Source organism: Castor canadensis, chromosome 4 (assembly GCF_047511655.1).
Source record: "Castor canadensis chromosome 4, mCasCan1.hap1v2, whole genome shotgun sequence".
Taxonomy (NCBI): domain Eukaryota; kingdom Metazoa; phylum Chordata; class Mammalia; order Rodentia; family Castoridae; genus Castor; species Castor canadensis.
The window spans coordinates 29,197,336-29,210,512 of NC_133389.1; the positions used below are offsets into that span (position 1 = coordinate 29,197,336).

Sequence of the window (13,177 nt, forward strand, 5' to 3'; positions counted from 1 at the left end):
AAAAATTTTCAAAAGTTTGAAAAGTTTGAGTCCAATTTCATAAGCAGATTTAATACTTGAAATGTCTATATTTCTTTCTTAGGTGGTTCTGGAATTTGAACTCAGGGCCTCATACTTGCTAGGCAGGTGCTCTACCACTTGAGCCACTCAGCTAGCCCAAAATATCTATACTTCCTTGATCAAACTATTTTAATGACAATGTCTTCAAATCTTTGGTAGAAATGATTGACAAGAAATTTTGTTGAAGCAAGTATTGAAAATATAGCCTGTAATCCTAGCTTTTCTGGAGGCAGAGATAAGGAGGAATGCAGTTCAAAGCCAGCCCTAGGAAACAGTTCACAAGACCCTATCTGGAAAATAGCCAACACAAAAAACAGAGGTGATGGAGTGGCTCAAGTGGTAGAGGACCTGCCTAGCAAGCCTGAGGCCCTGAGTTCAGCCACACTACCACACCCCACCAAGAAAATATAAATATATAAAAATCATTTTTACAACAATTCAAGGGTGGAAATTATGTTTTAAAAATCTAACAGACATTCTTTTCCTATCACTTGTAAATATAACTATAAATATTCTTTGCTTTTTTTTTTTTTTTTTTTTGAGACATATAGTGTTCTCTCACTATTTAGCCAGGTTGGCCTCTCAATTCTCCTACCTCAGCCTCCCCAGTACTGGGATTACAGGAATGTACACCATGTCTGGAATATAGAGATTTCTTCTTTTCTTTTTTAAAATATGAAATGCTTCACAAATTTATGTGTCATCCTTGAGCATGGGTCAGGCACATCTTCTCTGTATTGTCCCAATTTTAGTATATGTGCTGCTGAAGTGAGCACTGGAGATTTCTTTTGTATATGTTTGTGTTTGGGTAGAAAAGAAAGCAGCCCTATACTGGGCCCTATACAGTGGCAGCTTCTTGTTCCATAGAGTTAAGGAAGACTTTGAGGAAATAAGAGTTGTCTGGAAAAATTCAGGTCTAGTTGCTTGTATGTTGTGATGGTTGGAAGGGTGAAGTGAAATGTGAAGGCTCCTCACGCCCTCCATCTTGTTTCAGACTATGTCCTGGGGCAGAGAAGGCACCACTTTCATTCCTGTTTCTTGGGATCATTGACGGCCACATAGTGACAGAGAAGGAAAAGCAAGAAGAGCGACATGGCTGCATGTCTGTGCTCATCCTGACCAGCTCAACTAGGCTTCAATGCTGCCTGCACGCAAGCTTGAGGAAGGAGCAAGATTACTTATCATGAACAAATGGGTTTGAAATTTCACATGTGGAGATACTATAAAGTTCTCGTACACCCCCAAGTTTCCCTTATGCTTAACATCTTTATTCTTATACTGTATTTGTCACAGTGTTTTTTTCTTTTCTAACAAGATTTAGATTTCCTTGTGATCACAGCTTTGGGTAAAACACTCAAATTTTTATGTAGTATTTTCATTATCATTCAGGTAATTAAAAAATTTTTGTCATTTCTTCCTGGACTCATATTTATTTTGAAGAATATATCTTTCTTCTCTTCCTTCCTTCTTTCCTTCCTCACTGCCTTTCTTCCTTCCTCTTTTCCTTCTTTCTTTCTGCTTTTAGTGGCTAAAAACAATTTTCTTTTGTTCATGATTTATTTGCTCACGATTCTTTGGGTCAGGAATTTGGGCTGGGCTCAGCTGGTCTGGCTTAGTCTCTACAATGAGGTATTGGCTAGGTTCACTCATGCATTGAGGGTCACTTGGCAGGTGCTGACTAGTCCTGGATGCTGTTGGTCACATATCTGCTATTGTCTGGGTTGCCTCCATTCTGCACTCTTTACTCTCTTAAGCAAGCTACCTTTGGTTTGCTCACGTGAGTATAACATTCCATGAGGGTGAGAACAGAATCTGTAAGGCCTCTTGACATCTTAACTTGGGTCTTGTGTGGCAGGATTTCTGTTATATTATGCATTAGTCAAAGCAAGTGCCCACATCTTGATGGGAAGCGCTTTTAAAATTGTGATAATTCAAACTTTATCATACCTACCCTTACAATTGGGGGAGGGTTTAACTAATTTCAGCCAAACCATATGCTTCCTGAACAGAATGGACATTATGGAGAAAAATGGCTAGAGGCTGAGGCAGAGGCTAAAAGGTAGGTCAAAATTGGATTGTGGCAATTATATCTTAGTAAAGCTGGGGGGAAAAAAGGAAATGAAAGGAAGGGAAAGGGAGGGGAGAGCAAGAGAGAGGAGGGGAGAGGAGAGGAGTGGGAGGAGAGGAGAGGAGAAGGGAGGAAAGGAGAGAAGAAGAGTTGTATGGGATTTTAGTCTTCTAGGCCTATGATTCTTACCCTTTTTTCTATGACAATATAGTTGATGAATATGAATAACAAATATGATTAGTAGACATGATTTATCAGTGATTTGTCATACCTGTGATTCTCAGCCTACAGAGTGGGAGTGAGGAATATTTCCTATGGGAGCTGCATCAGCCTTCCCCCACCCTTCCATGTGAGAGGGGCTGCTTTGATTTTAACTCACAGTTCTGGGTAATGGGGCGTCATTATTCCAAAGGGCAGGGAAGATTTTCTGCTCTGGGAATCAGTCTTTAGATGTTCTTATAAAGTCTCTGAGTCATACTCACAGCCTCCTTGATTTCCCCTGGTGTGCACAAAGGCTGTTAGTTTCAGATTTTTTTCTATTTTCTGCTGCACATTATTTCCCACAAGCAATATCCTTATTGTTTCTGCTGACCAAGTCTACTACATTCTCATTGCCAAGGCTTTATCCTGATTTCTAGCCTGGACAAGTCCAGTCCATCCAATGTGTTTTTGGACCTTGATCAGGGAAATGACCATGATCCAATTCTCTTCCCTCTAAGAAGTCTCCTCCATGCATATTCCACATTCTGTCAGCAACATCCCTCACTTACCTGCATTTGGTTAACAAGCATGGTTGCTGGAGAAAATGGAGACTGTTTACAGTAAATTATTCAAGTAGAACCAGGAGCAGGGCAGCTTCTGCCAATGTCTGACAAGCTAATACCAGGGAAGTTCAATCTGTAGTCTCTTAGTGCTCTCAACAAGGGCAGGATGGTAAACTTGGTGGAAAGCAGTTCAGGGATATGGCCTGATTGTACCTTTAGTAGCAGCTCTAGGACAGGGAAGAGGTGATGCAGGATAAAGAGGGAGGGGCAAGGTACACATCTGGATAGGCCTCAGGTCTGCTTCTCCAAGACTTCTAACCCATTGAACCTCAACCATAGATGCACACTGGAATCTCCTGGGAGCTTTACAAAATGCTGATACCCAGGTTTCCTCTTTCTCTAGAGTCTGACTGAATTGATGTGGTTTGTGACCTGGGCATCAGGGTCAGGAAGCTCCAAATTGAAAATATGGGTTGATGACAAGAAGACCTAAGCCACCCGAGTTCTCAGGTCATTTTCCCATTTATTACTCATCTTTTGCTTAGATATCTGGCCTTGGGTCAAGTCTGTTTCACCACAGTTATGAAGGCTGGGGAAGTCCAATATCAAAGTGCCTGCATCAGTTGGTGGCCTTCTTGAAGTGTCATAGCATAAGAGAGGGCACCACATAGTGAAAGAGCTCTCAAGAGAATATTTTTCCTTTTTTGTTTCCATGTGTGACCTGGGTTTTTTGTTGTTATTGTTTATTTTGCAGTGCTGGGGCTCAAACCCAGGGCCATGCATGCTAGGCCAGTGGTCTATCATTGAGCACTATCTAATACTTCCAGCTGATCTAATCATTTTTGACTGTATATTGGTTATGTTTTTGGAAATTTGTATTAGTTCGGGGTCTTCTAGAGGAACAGAACCCATTGATACATATAAAATATAATATATAATTTATTTATATACATTTTATATATCATTTATATATAAACTATATATTTAATTCTCTATATAAAACAATAAAGGGGGTTTATTAGATTGGCTCACACCGTTAGAGGCTGGATAGTCCCACAATGGCCATCTGCATGTTGGAGAGCCAGAGAACCCAGTTGCTGCTCAGTCCAAGAAGCTGGAAGCTTCAGAACAAGAGGGACTAATGATGCAGTCCTGGTCTGAGACTAAAGGCCTGGAAGCTCCCTGGAGAGTTGCTAGCATGAATCCACACTGAAAAGCCAAAGCTGGGATTTGATGTCCACAGGCAATGGCAGCAATAGAAGCACTTGCTTAGGAAGAATAGAATTTGTATTACTGGCTGGCTTCTTCCTCTTTCCACTTTTATGCAGTCAGGGCCCAGGCAATTGGATGGTGCTGCCCACATTCATGGTGGGTCTTTCCACCTCAGTTTTTGTCCCACATGCCAAGTGTCCCTGGAAACACCCCTACAGACATATCCATAAGAATGCTTTACTAATTTCCTAGGCATCTGTGACAATCAAGATTAATCATCATATTATTTTTAGGATATTTTGAGATTTGGCTTATCTTCTTCTGGAGAGGAGTTTTGTTCGTTCTGCCTAGCGCCTATGCAATGCCACTCTAGGACCAGTTTACTTGATAGTTGAAGGTTTTCTTCCTTCCTTCCTTTCCTCCTTTCCCTTCCCTTCCCTTCCCTTCCCTTCCCTTCCCTTTCCTTTCTGGGTTTGAACTCAGGGCCTGCACTTGCTCTACCACTTGAGCCACATCCCCAGTCCTTTTACTTACTTACTTTTCAGATAGGGTTTTGAGTTTTTGGCTGGGGCTAGCCTTGGGCCTTAGACAGCAATCCTCCTACCTATGCCTCTTGAGTAGCTGGGATTACACATATAAGCCACCATGCTCAGCTTGTTTGTTGAAACAGTGTCTCAATAGCTTTTTGCCTGGGTTGGTCTAAAACAGGCTTCTTTCCAATTTCTGCCTCCTGAGTACCTAGAATTATGGGCATATACCACCATGCCTGGCTCCAAAGATTTTCTGATTACTGTAAACCCAGATAGCAATTTATGGAGTGCTGACTTCATTCTGGCTTATCTTTACTCTATGGGGCCTCATATTAAATATAGAGGGTGTTTATTAGACTCTCCAACTTCTGTACAGGCTAGATTTGGATTTTCTCTTTTGGTCTGCAATCTTGCAAAAATCACAGCTTAGTTTTGTGTTGGCAAATTCCTTTAGGAAAAATGCTTGGCCTAAATCTAGATTTGCCTCAATATAACTGGTTATGGTGGCCTACACCTGTAATCACAGCACTTGGGAGGATAAGGCAGAAGAATTGCAAGTTCCAGGCCAGCTGGGGCTACATATTCAGCCCCTGTCTTAAAAACAGTTAATGGAGAGGGGGAGGATAAAAGAGAGCACTGGAGGTGGTGAATCCAAGTATGATATATTTGCTATATTGTAAGAACCTTTGCAAATGCCACAATGTATCACCACCCAGCTCAACAATAAAGGGAAATTTAAAGTTATTAACCATCTATATTACACATGAGCATCTGCAAAGTTGAAAAATTTTTGGTTTTTTTTTTTTGTAAAATGTTAAACATATATTTTCTCTATGTCTCATCAATTCCATTCTTATTTTAAAGAAATAAAATCATATACCTATAAAATACCTTGCATAAGAATGACTACAGCATCTTTATTTATAATAGACAAAAACCTGGAAATAACTTAGATGTCCATCAACAGAAGAATGGATAGATTGGGGTCTATTTATACACTGTAATACTACTCAGCAATGAAGAGGAAGGAATCTCAAAAATGTTATGCTTAATGAAAAAAGTCAGCCAGAAGAGTAAACACTGTAATTTCACATATCTGAGACACTAAAATATGAAAAACTAACCTCTGGTATTAAAAACCAAAGTTTATTTTTCTTGGGAGACTGGAAAGAGATAGTAGGGATCTTCCTAGGGGTGATGGAAATGTTCTGTATCTTGGTATTCACCTTTTTTCTTTGGTGGTACTGGGGTTTGAAGTCAGGGCTTCATGCTTGCTAGGCAGGCACTCTACCACTTGAGCCACTCAGCCAGTCCAGTGTTCTATATCTTGATAAGCATTATGGTAAACAAATTGAAGAGTTTACGTAAGACATGAGAATTTCACTATATGTAAATTATACCTTAATAAAAAAATTACTGTTCAAAATATAGTTAAACCTCATTGGTACTTATACAGATATCTGTTGTACTATACTTTCAACTTTTGTGTTTAAGTTTTGCAGAGCAAATGTCATTAGGGACTGTAGCTTTAAAATCTATTGTTCAGTTTCCTTCATATTAGTTTTAGTAAAGTTTAAGATCAAACGCTATCTACAAAGTACAAAGGAGTGAGGAGGTATGATTAGAGATGTATGCCTGGCAAAAGAAAGGTGGCTTGAAAAGCACTTGGAAAGCTTGAGTGTGATTAAGGGAGAGGGGAAGTAATGTGTGGGAGGAAAAAAAATCATGTTAAAATCAGTAAAATCTGACATAGGTAGGGAAAAAGAGTATGACAGGTGCTTGAAATTAAACTCAATATTCCTTGCATGGTTCAACTAGGTTGATTACTCTTCTAAAGTTACTAGGAATATAATATGGCTCTTAAGAATGCTTCTCAATGGAGTGGTTTTTGTTTTCAGCATTTTTATCAGCTCTTCAGATACGAAGTTAGCTAGTCAGCTATTTAGATGTGAAAAATTCATCATCTTTCAATTTGTAAGTTTATGAAGTACATGCACATACTTTCATTTAATCCTCCAACATCCTGAAATCAGCTATAATCATTTGTTTTATAGATTAGGAAAACTACCATGAGATGTTGCTCAAATTATACATCTAGTAAATGGTAAAGCCACTTCTGAGACTTTTGATTTCATGCAGTATTACCCTAGGATACTTTAATCACAGTACTTAAGAGTCTTCTAATTGGACCAATTTTAAGGGGGTGATCTAGCTTGGTAATTTCCTACAGATTCAATCGATAGTGTGAAAACATTTTATCATTGGAAATATAATGAGGAGAAAATTTGTATTTAATGGAATTCCTTTGGTGGGAGAGTTCTACATGTAGGTAGAAGTGGTACTTTGATGTGTGGCCTATTGCACGTGAAGAGGCTACTGCCTGTAGCCTCCAAGGGTATGTTATGCTACATTATAAGGAAATTGCATCTCAGTGAGAGCAGGGACTTCTTTCTGATAGTGGGATTTACAAATCTGGACCAGAGGTGAACCGTTCCCAATAGTGAAGAGAGAGGTGTCCTTTTCGTCTTTTATCATCAGGCTTTTCTTTAAATGAATACTGAATGACTATTGCAGAGTATAGTTTAGAAAAAGATGCTAAATTAATAAGCTAGTCTGGGGAGACAAACTAGTGTCGTATTTCAGAATTCTTTTAGTGGCAGCTAATAGGGAACTTAATATATATAAACAGCAGAGGAAATGTATTAGTTCAACAAAATTGACAAGTAGAGAGGTAGGGTGAGTGGCAAGGTCAATGGTGATTTTTGTGTGTGATTTTTTGCTCAAGAAAGGGATTAGTCCTCAGGTGGGCTTCTCATTGCAGCAAAGTGCCCAGTGTTCCCTACGCCAGATGTCTCATACTTAATCATTGACTAAATGTTACAGACTTCACTCTGATTACATTTTTTTTCTTTTGGCAGTGCTGGGGTTTAAACTCAGTTTAAACTCATGCTTACTAGGCAGGTGCTCTACCACTTGAGCCATACCCCAAACCCCTAACAGTCCCACACTTGACTTAATCACCCAAACTTGGAAATCCCCAACAGAAATTGGATTCACATGTCCAACTTTGCTCTAATCATCCTTTAGAACATTTTTTGTTGTTTCTTTTGAGAGAGGGTCTTACTATATAGCACAGGCTGGCCTTAAAGTAGAGATCCTCCTGCTTCTGCCTCCAGAGTACTGTCATTATAGGCATGTGCCACCACACCTGGCCATAATAGTTATTGGCTTAGGTCAGGCCAGTGCAGCACCCAAACCAGCCAGTAGCTGCTACACATTGAGAAAATAGCAGAATGGATGCTGGATAAGCAACTATAAAGAACACTCCAAACAAGTATCAGTGGTGTTTGCTTCTTTTACTGTTTTGTTTACACTGGTCCCTATTACAGAGGTAGGATCCTTCATAGCAGGGCTATGTTGTATTCTACTCATTTTCCTATTTCCCTGAAGCTCTTTGCCCAGTGATGTTCATTAATGCTTCCTGAACATTGTTGAAACTATATTTATTTTGGGAGTGGGGCTGGTGATGTTGAGACAGGCTCTCACTGTTTAGCCCAGGCTGGCCTTGAACTCTTGATCCTTCTGCCTTTAGCACCCCACCACACTGGGCTTAATTTAAATAATTATTTTTGACAGTACTAGTATTTGAACTCAGGGCTTTGAGCTTGCTAGGCAGGTGCTTTGCCACTTGAGCCACTCTGCCAGCCCTTTTATTTTTTTTGTGTGTGTATATTGGGCATCTTTGAGATTAGGTCCCTGGAACTATTTGCTCCCGCTGGCGCTGGCTTTGAACTGAGCTCTTCATCATTTCTGCCTTCCGAATAGCTAGAATTATAGGCGGAAACCGGTTCAGCTTAAAAATCTTAATTAGCTTTTCTTCATGATTCTCAGAACTCTTCATTGTGGTCAAACAACATTAAAGTGATTTGACCTACTAAGAATCTTAATTGGTTATAGCGCCGCCAGCCCCCTTTCTCCCCTCCCCCACGTCAGGGCATGCGCTCTTACTGCTTTGAGCCACTCCATCAGCCTTTTTTTGTGAGTTTTTTCCAGATAGGGTTTTGCAAACTATTTGCTAGTGGCTGGCCTCGAACCTTGATCTTCTGATCTCTGCCTCCAAAGTAGCTAGGATTATGGCTTCTTTTTTTTCTTTGAGTCAGCTGGCCACTTCCCACTGGCTCAAGTTCAGAACACTCAGCCATTTATTACAAAGGTGTAGTCAGGTTGGGCTTTCAGTTATTTCTTTGGGCCTAACTTTAACAAAGCATTTGAATTAAACTGGAGGGTGGGTGGGTGGAGGAAGATCTTTCTGAAGTGACCCAAAGGGAGACCTTTAAGAATGAACAGGAATTAGAGAGGCAAAGGAAAGAGTGGGAAATTAATCTTGGCCCAAGTACCAACATACATATTGGGAGAGGTTGGAGGACTGATGGAGGGCGGAGTACAGTTGTTGGTGGAATGAAGGGGATGGAAAGAGGCAGTAGGTAGGTGCCACATCAAACAGGGTCTTCCTAATCATACAGTTTTACAGTCCTTTCGTGGGTGTCTTCATCCACCTCTTCAAGGAAATCTGAATCGGGCCTCGGTCGTGGGATTTTATAGTTTGACAGCGTCTTCTTTGTCAGCACATTAGGAATAGCAGCAAGCTTTCGTCCATCCATTTGGTCTTTCCTAGTTACCAGATTTTCCTGACCCCTGCACAGCAATCTTATTTCACTTTTCCCCAGCCCCACACACCAAGTCTTTAAACTCTGCAGTCAGTAACACACTGGCTCCCTTCAAGGTCAGAAAGAATCAGCCACGTTAGTAGTTGAAGAGTATTAGCAATTTAAAGAGGCCTCACCCATCCTGCACCACTAGCTGCGGGAACAATGGCTTGCCCAACACCCATATTCAGATTGTTCCACAAGTACTCTGGGGGATGATTTCTTTTTGTTTTCGGCTGCTTCCGTAGTCCACGGCCATCATGTGAAGGGCACCGTAAGAGTCTTCCCGAACGAACGCTCTGTCACTAGGCCGCGTCACTGCTTCCTCTCCGCCATCTCCGCGGTTCTCCTCCAGGCCCACCAGTAACGCTGCAGTCACGACGACGCCAACGGGACGCAGTAGGGACGCGTGGGAAGGGAGGCGGGACACTGAGCTGAGCGGGACCAAGCAGCAGCCTGGGCACCGGAAACGTGCGGGGAGCAAGCGGGAGCCGCCAGCGCGGGCGGAAGGCGGTGCGCTGGTGGGCAGGGGGCGCCGCGAGGGGCGGGGCCGTAGCGCGCAGGGGGCGGGGCTCCCGCGCCGGTCACGTGACGGGCTCGGCGGAGGTGGCGGCGGCGGCGGCCGCGGCGTCTTCTGCGGCGCCCAGTACAGGATGGTGCTGGAGGCGGCGGCGGCGGCCGTGGTGGCGGCGGTGTCGTTGGCGGCAGCGGGAGGGGGAGCGGTGGCGGCAGCGGCGCCCGCGGGTGGTATAAAATGGCGGATTTCGAAGAGTTGAGGGTGAGCGGGGGCGCGGGAGTGGAGAGCGGAGGCCGCGGGGGAGGGGAGCCGAGGGAGGCGGGAGAGCCGCAGCGTCTCCGGCTACCTCCTTCTTGTTCCTCGGGGCCGGTTGGTGGAGCTCCGCTACCCGGGCGGGCTCGGAGCGTGCGGGGGCGGGCAGGGCCGGGGAGCGCGGAGCCCGGCGCCCCCCGGAGGGCACGTGGGCCCGACTCCCCGCTACCCACGGCGGCCGCTTCTCCGCCTTGGCGGGGGGGGGGGGAGGGCGGTATGTGTCCGTGACGACTCACAAGTCTCCAGGCGTGCTGCTCGGTTCTTGGGTGGAAGACTGTTTTCGGAACCGTCAAGTTGCGTTTTGGAATCTCTCTGTCCTGCCCTTATGGCTGATGCTATCGTTCGGTGAGGTCTGTCACGAGATAAGGCCCCTGCCTCCCCCCAGTGCTTCCTCGCGTGGTCGAGAGAAGCTTGGGTTGTTTTTTGGGGGGGGGGGTTGGGGGGAGAACACTGCCTTCAATAATCGGCCTTCAACCCTGATATTTTTTGAGTGCCTAGGTACGAAATCGGCAAAAGTCCCTGTTACGGGGTTTGTCTTGTCTTTGCGTTCCTTTTGCTCTTGAGGGAAAAAAAATGTTTATTCTTCGCCTTATAGCAAGGTCATAACTTTATTGTTGATACCGATGTGTAGTAGGGGTTTGAAGTAGGGGTGGTTGCGGATTAAACAGGAAAAGATTCCCCCCCGACCAGATCTTCAGAGAACCCTTAACTGAAACAAAACTAAGCATGCCAAATAAGCCGGATGGAAAAACGAATTAGTGGTGACATGTGGGATATTTACAGATAGAAGTCCTGATTTTTTTTTTTCTTCAAAAAATGTGCTTCAAAGTAGAGATGAGTGTAAACTTAAAACTAAAGGAACTGCAACCACTTTGTAAAACATGTGAGTGTTGTTAGGATCAGTTTATTGAATCTGGTAAGGGATTCGGTTTTGTATATTGTTGTGGGGAATGGAGTGGGGAAGGATATTGGCTAGTTACCTGGTACGAGTGGACATCAGCAAAAGAAAGGATGTTCTCTAAAGGAGATTGCACAGGGCCTATCAGTTTTCCTCTTGCTGTTTCAAACCATACTGTCCAGTAAAAAGTATGTTAATGCACGTTATTCCATACCAGTTTATACAGACAACTATGATAGTAGGATGTTGGACTGTAGGATGTTCGCAGTTTATGACTGAGGGTTTTAGTGGCTCAGTGCCCCAGCTGTGCAGCTTTTAACACCTGTTGAGCTCTTCATACAACCAGAACTGAGTCTCATCTCTGAAATTCATGCCTTAGGCTCAGGTTGAGAAGACTGAACTTTGAAGTTAAATATATTTCTTACCTGCAATATTGTCTTCATTTTTTTGTGTGGTAACAGATGTCTACGACTTTTCATTTTCCTTTTCTTTTTCCTGATGAAAACTTCTCCAGGACTTGTATTAGACTTTTATAAATTATTATTGGTCAAAAATTAATGTAAAGTGGAGAAGTAACTTGATACATCATCCATACAGGGCAGAAATGTTAGTGCACAGATTGGAGTAGAACCTGGAACAGGAAAATGATGGAAACTAAAGAAGCTTTTTCTCCCCCTCCTCTTTCTGCCTCCCCTTTTCCCTTTCTCAGACTTGCATTTTGTTCTGTGGATAAAGCGTCATCATCTCTTCCTGTAAATCAGTTGTCTTTGCATCATCCTGTACTCACGCCCCCTCATCACAACTCACATCAGATGACCAACAGAGACTTGACTGGTTAGAGTTTTCAAAGGAGGGGAGGGGAGGGGGAGGGTATAGGCCAAGTAGGTGCTGGAAAAGTTGTCTGCTCTTTTTTTGCCTCAGCTACTCAGGGCAGGCCCCTGTTACCTGCCATTTAAAGATGAACTGTACCACCCCCCCCACTACAGGCAGTGATGATGTTGGCACATATCGTCACTGTAATAATGGTGGTTATTACATGCTTGGCTCTAGTATAAATACTTCATGCATACGTTTTTATTAATTCATTAAAAAATTGAAGTACGACGATCTAACCTGACTTAGATCACATGGTTTGCGAGCAGAAATGCTGGGATTTTAAATACCAGTTATCAAGCTTTAGAGTCTGCTCTTCAGAGCCCATCCTAGGTTCGTTTACATACGTTGGGTTCTAGGTGGGGTTTCTAGCCATCTTCTTCCAATTTATGGTCAATTAAATGATAAACGGCATTCTTATGTAACGTGACATTGGAAGGAAAACAGGAGAGCTGACTAAAAACTACTTAAAGAAGAGAAAGGGAAGAAATATCTAGGGCCCTCAGGATAATGGTCTCTGTTTCATGTTATATTCTGATGGCCAGAGTCAAGTAAATTACAGGCCCAGAAAAAATTATGGGCATTAGTTTTTTGGCTGTCTTCTTGGCAGTAGAGGAAATAGGCTGATCTGGGTGCCACATATTTGGCTATTGACATTGCTGTTGTGAGGATTTCCAATACCCTTCAGGGCCCTTCCCTACAAATCAGGATAGGACCCAGTATAACCTGAGCAGTTCACATCTAGCTGGTGCTGTATCTATACTAAAGACCGGGAATTTGGGGAAATGTCATTCTCAGTATGGCTTATTGACCCTGTGCCTCTACTCTTTAGGCCTGGGGGGGATCACTTGATGAGGCACCTTCTGTAGAACCTTACAGAACCTGTAGAATCTTAGGGGGCTACCTGACAGTTTCAGTCTTCAAGACTGGTTTGTGAGCCAGTACCAGAGGTCTGGTGGTCACAGAAGAATATGGCAGCTGTACACTTTGCTGCCTTTTAGTCTAAGTGACCAGTGGAGTACTAGTCCACCTCTTTTCCAGCTCTTCTGGGAGAGAGAATTTGGTCAGGGACCACTTCTGGTCATCTAGAGCCTGGGGATTTGGAGTCATCTGATAGGTTGAGGGAAAAGAAAGGGAGTGGGGGGAGTTCTCTAAGAAGGGAAAATGTGGCCTGCTTAGTCAAAGATGTTTATAACAGTGTTGGGGATATAGCAACAATTTCAGAGATGAAATTACT

The 13,177-nt window shown here is 43.1% G+C and overlaps 1 protein-coding gene and 1 non-coding gene across 7 annotated transcripts in view; one reads left to right on the top strand and one right to left on the bottom strand.

Moving 5' to 3' along the window:
• Positions 1-729: 729 nt before the first annotated feature.
• On the bottom strand, positions 730-836 carry LOC141422811 (U6 spliceosomal RNA). Its single transcript, XR_012447534.1, has one exon. It is a non-coding gene; the product is annotated as a U6 spliceosomal RNA (small nuclear RNA).
• A 9,128-nt stretch (positions 837-9,964) lies between these two features.
• Positions 9,965-13,177, top strand: part of Pias2 (protein inhibitor of activated STAT 2) — a 72,196-nt gene continuing 68,983 nt past the window's right edge. For 5 of the 6 annotated variants that reach the window (XM_074069874.1, XM_074069875.1, XM_074069879.1 and 2 more), the window contains exon 1: positions 9,965-10,118. In XM_074069874.1, the coding sequence (XP_073925975.1) occupies positions 10,095-10,118 (24 nt within the window). In that variant the 5' untranslated portion in view covers positions 9,965-10,094. The remainder of the gene's footprint in view (positions 10,119-13,177) is intronic. The other variant, XM_020169190.2, reaches the window with a different exon arrangement.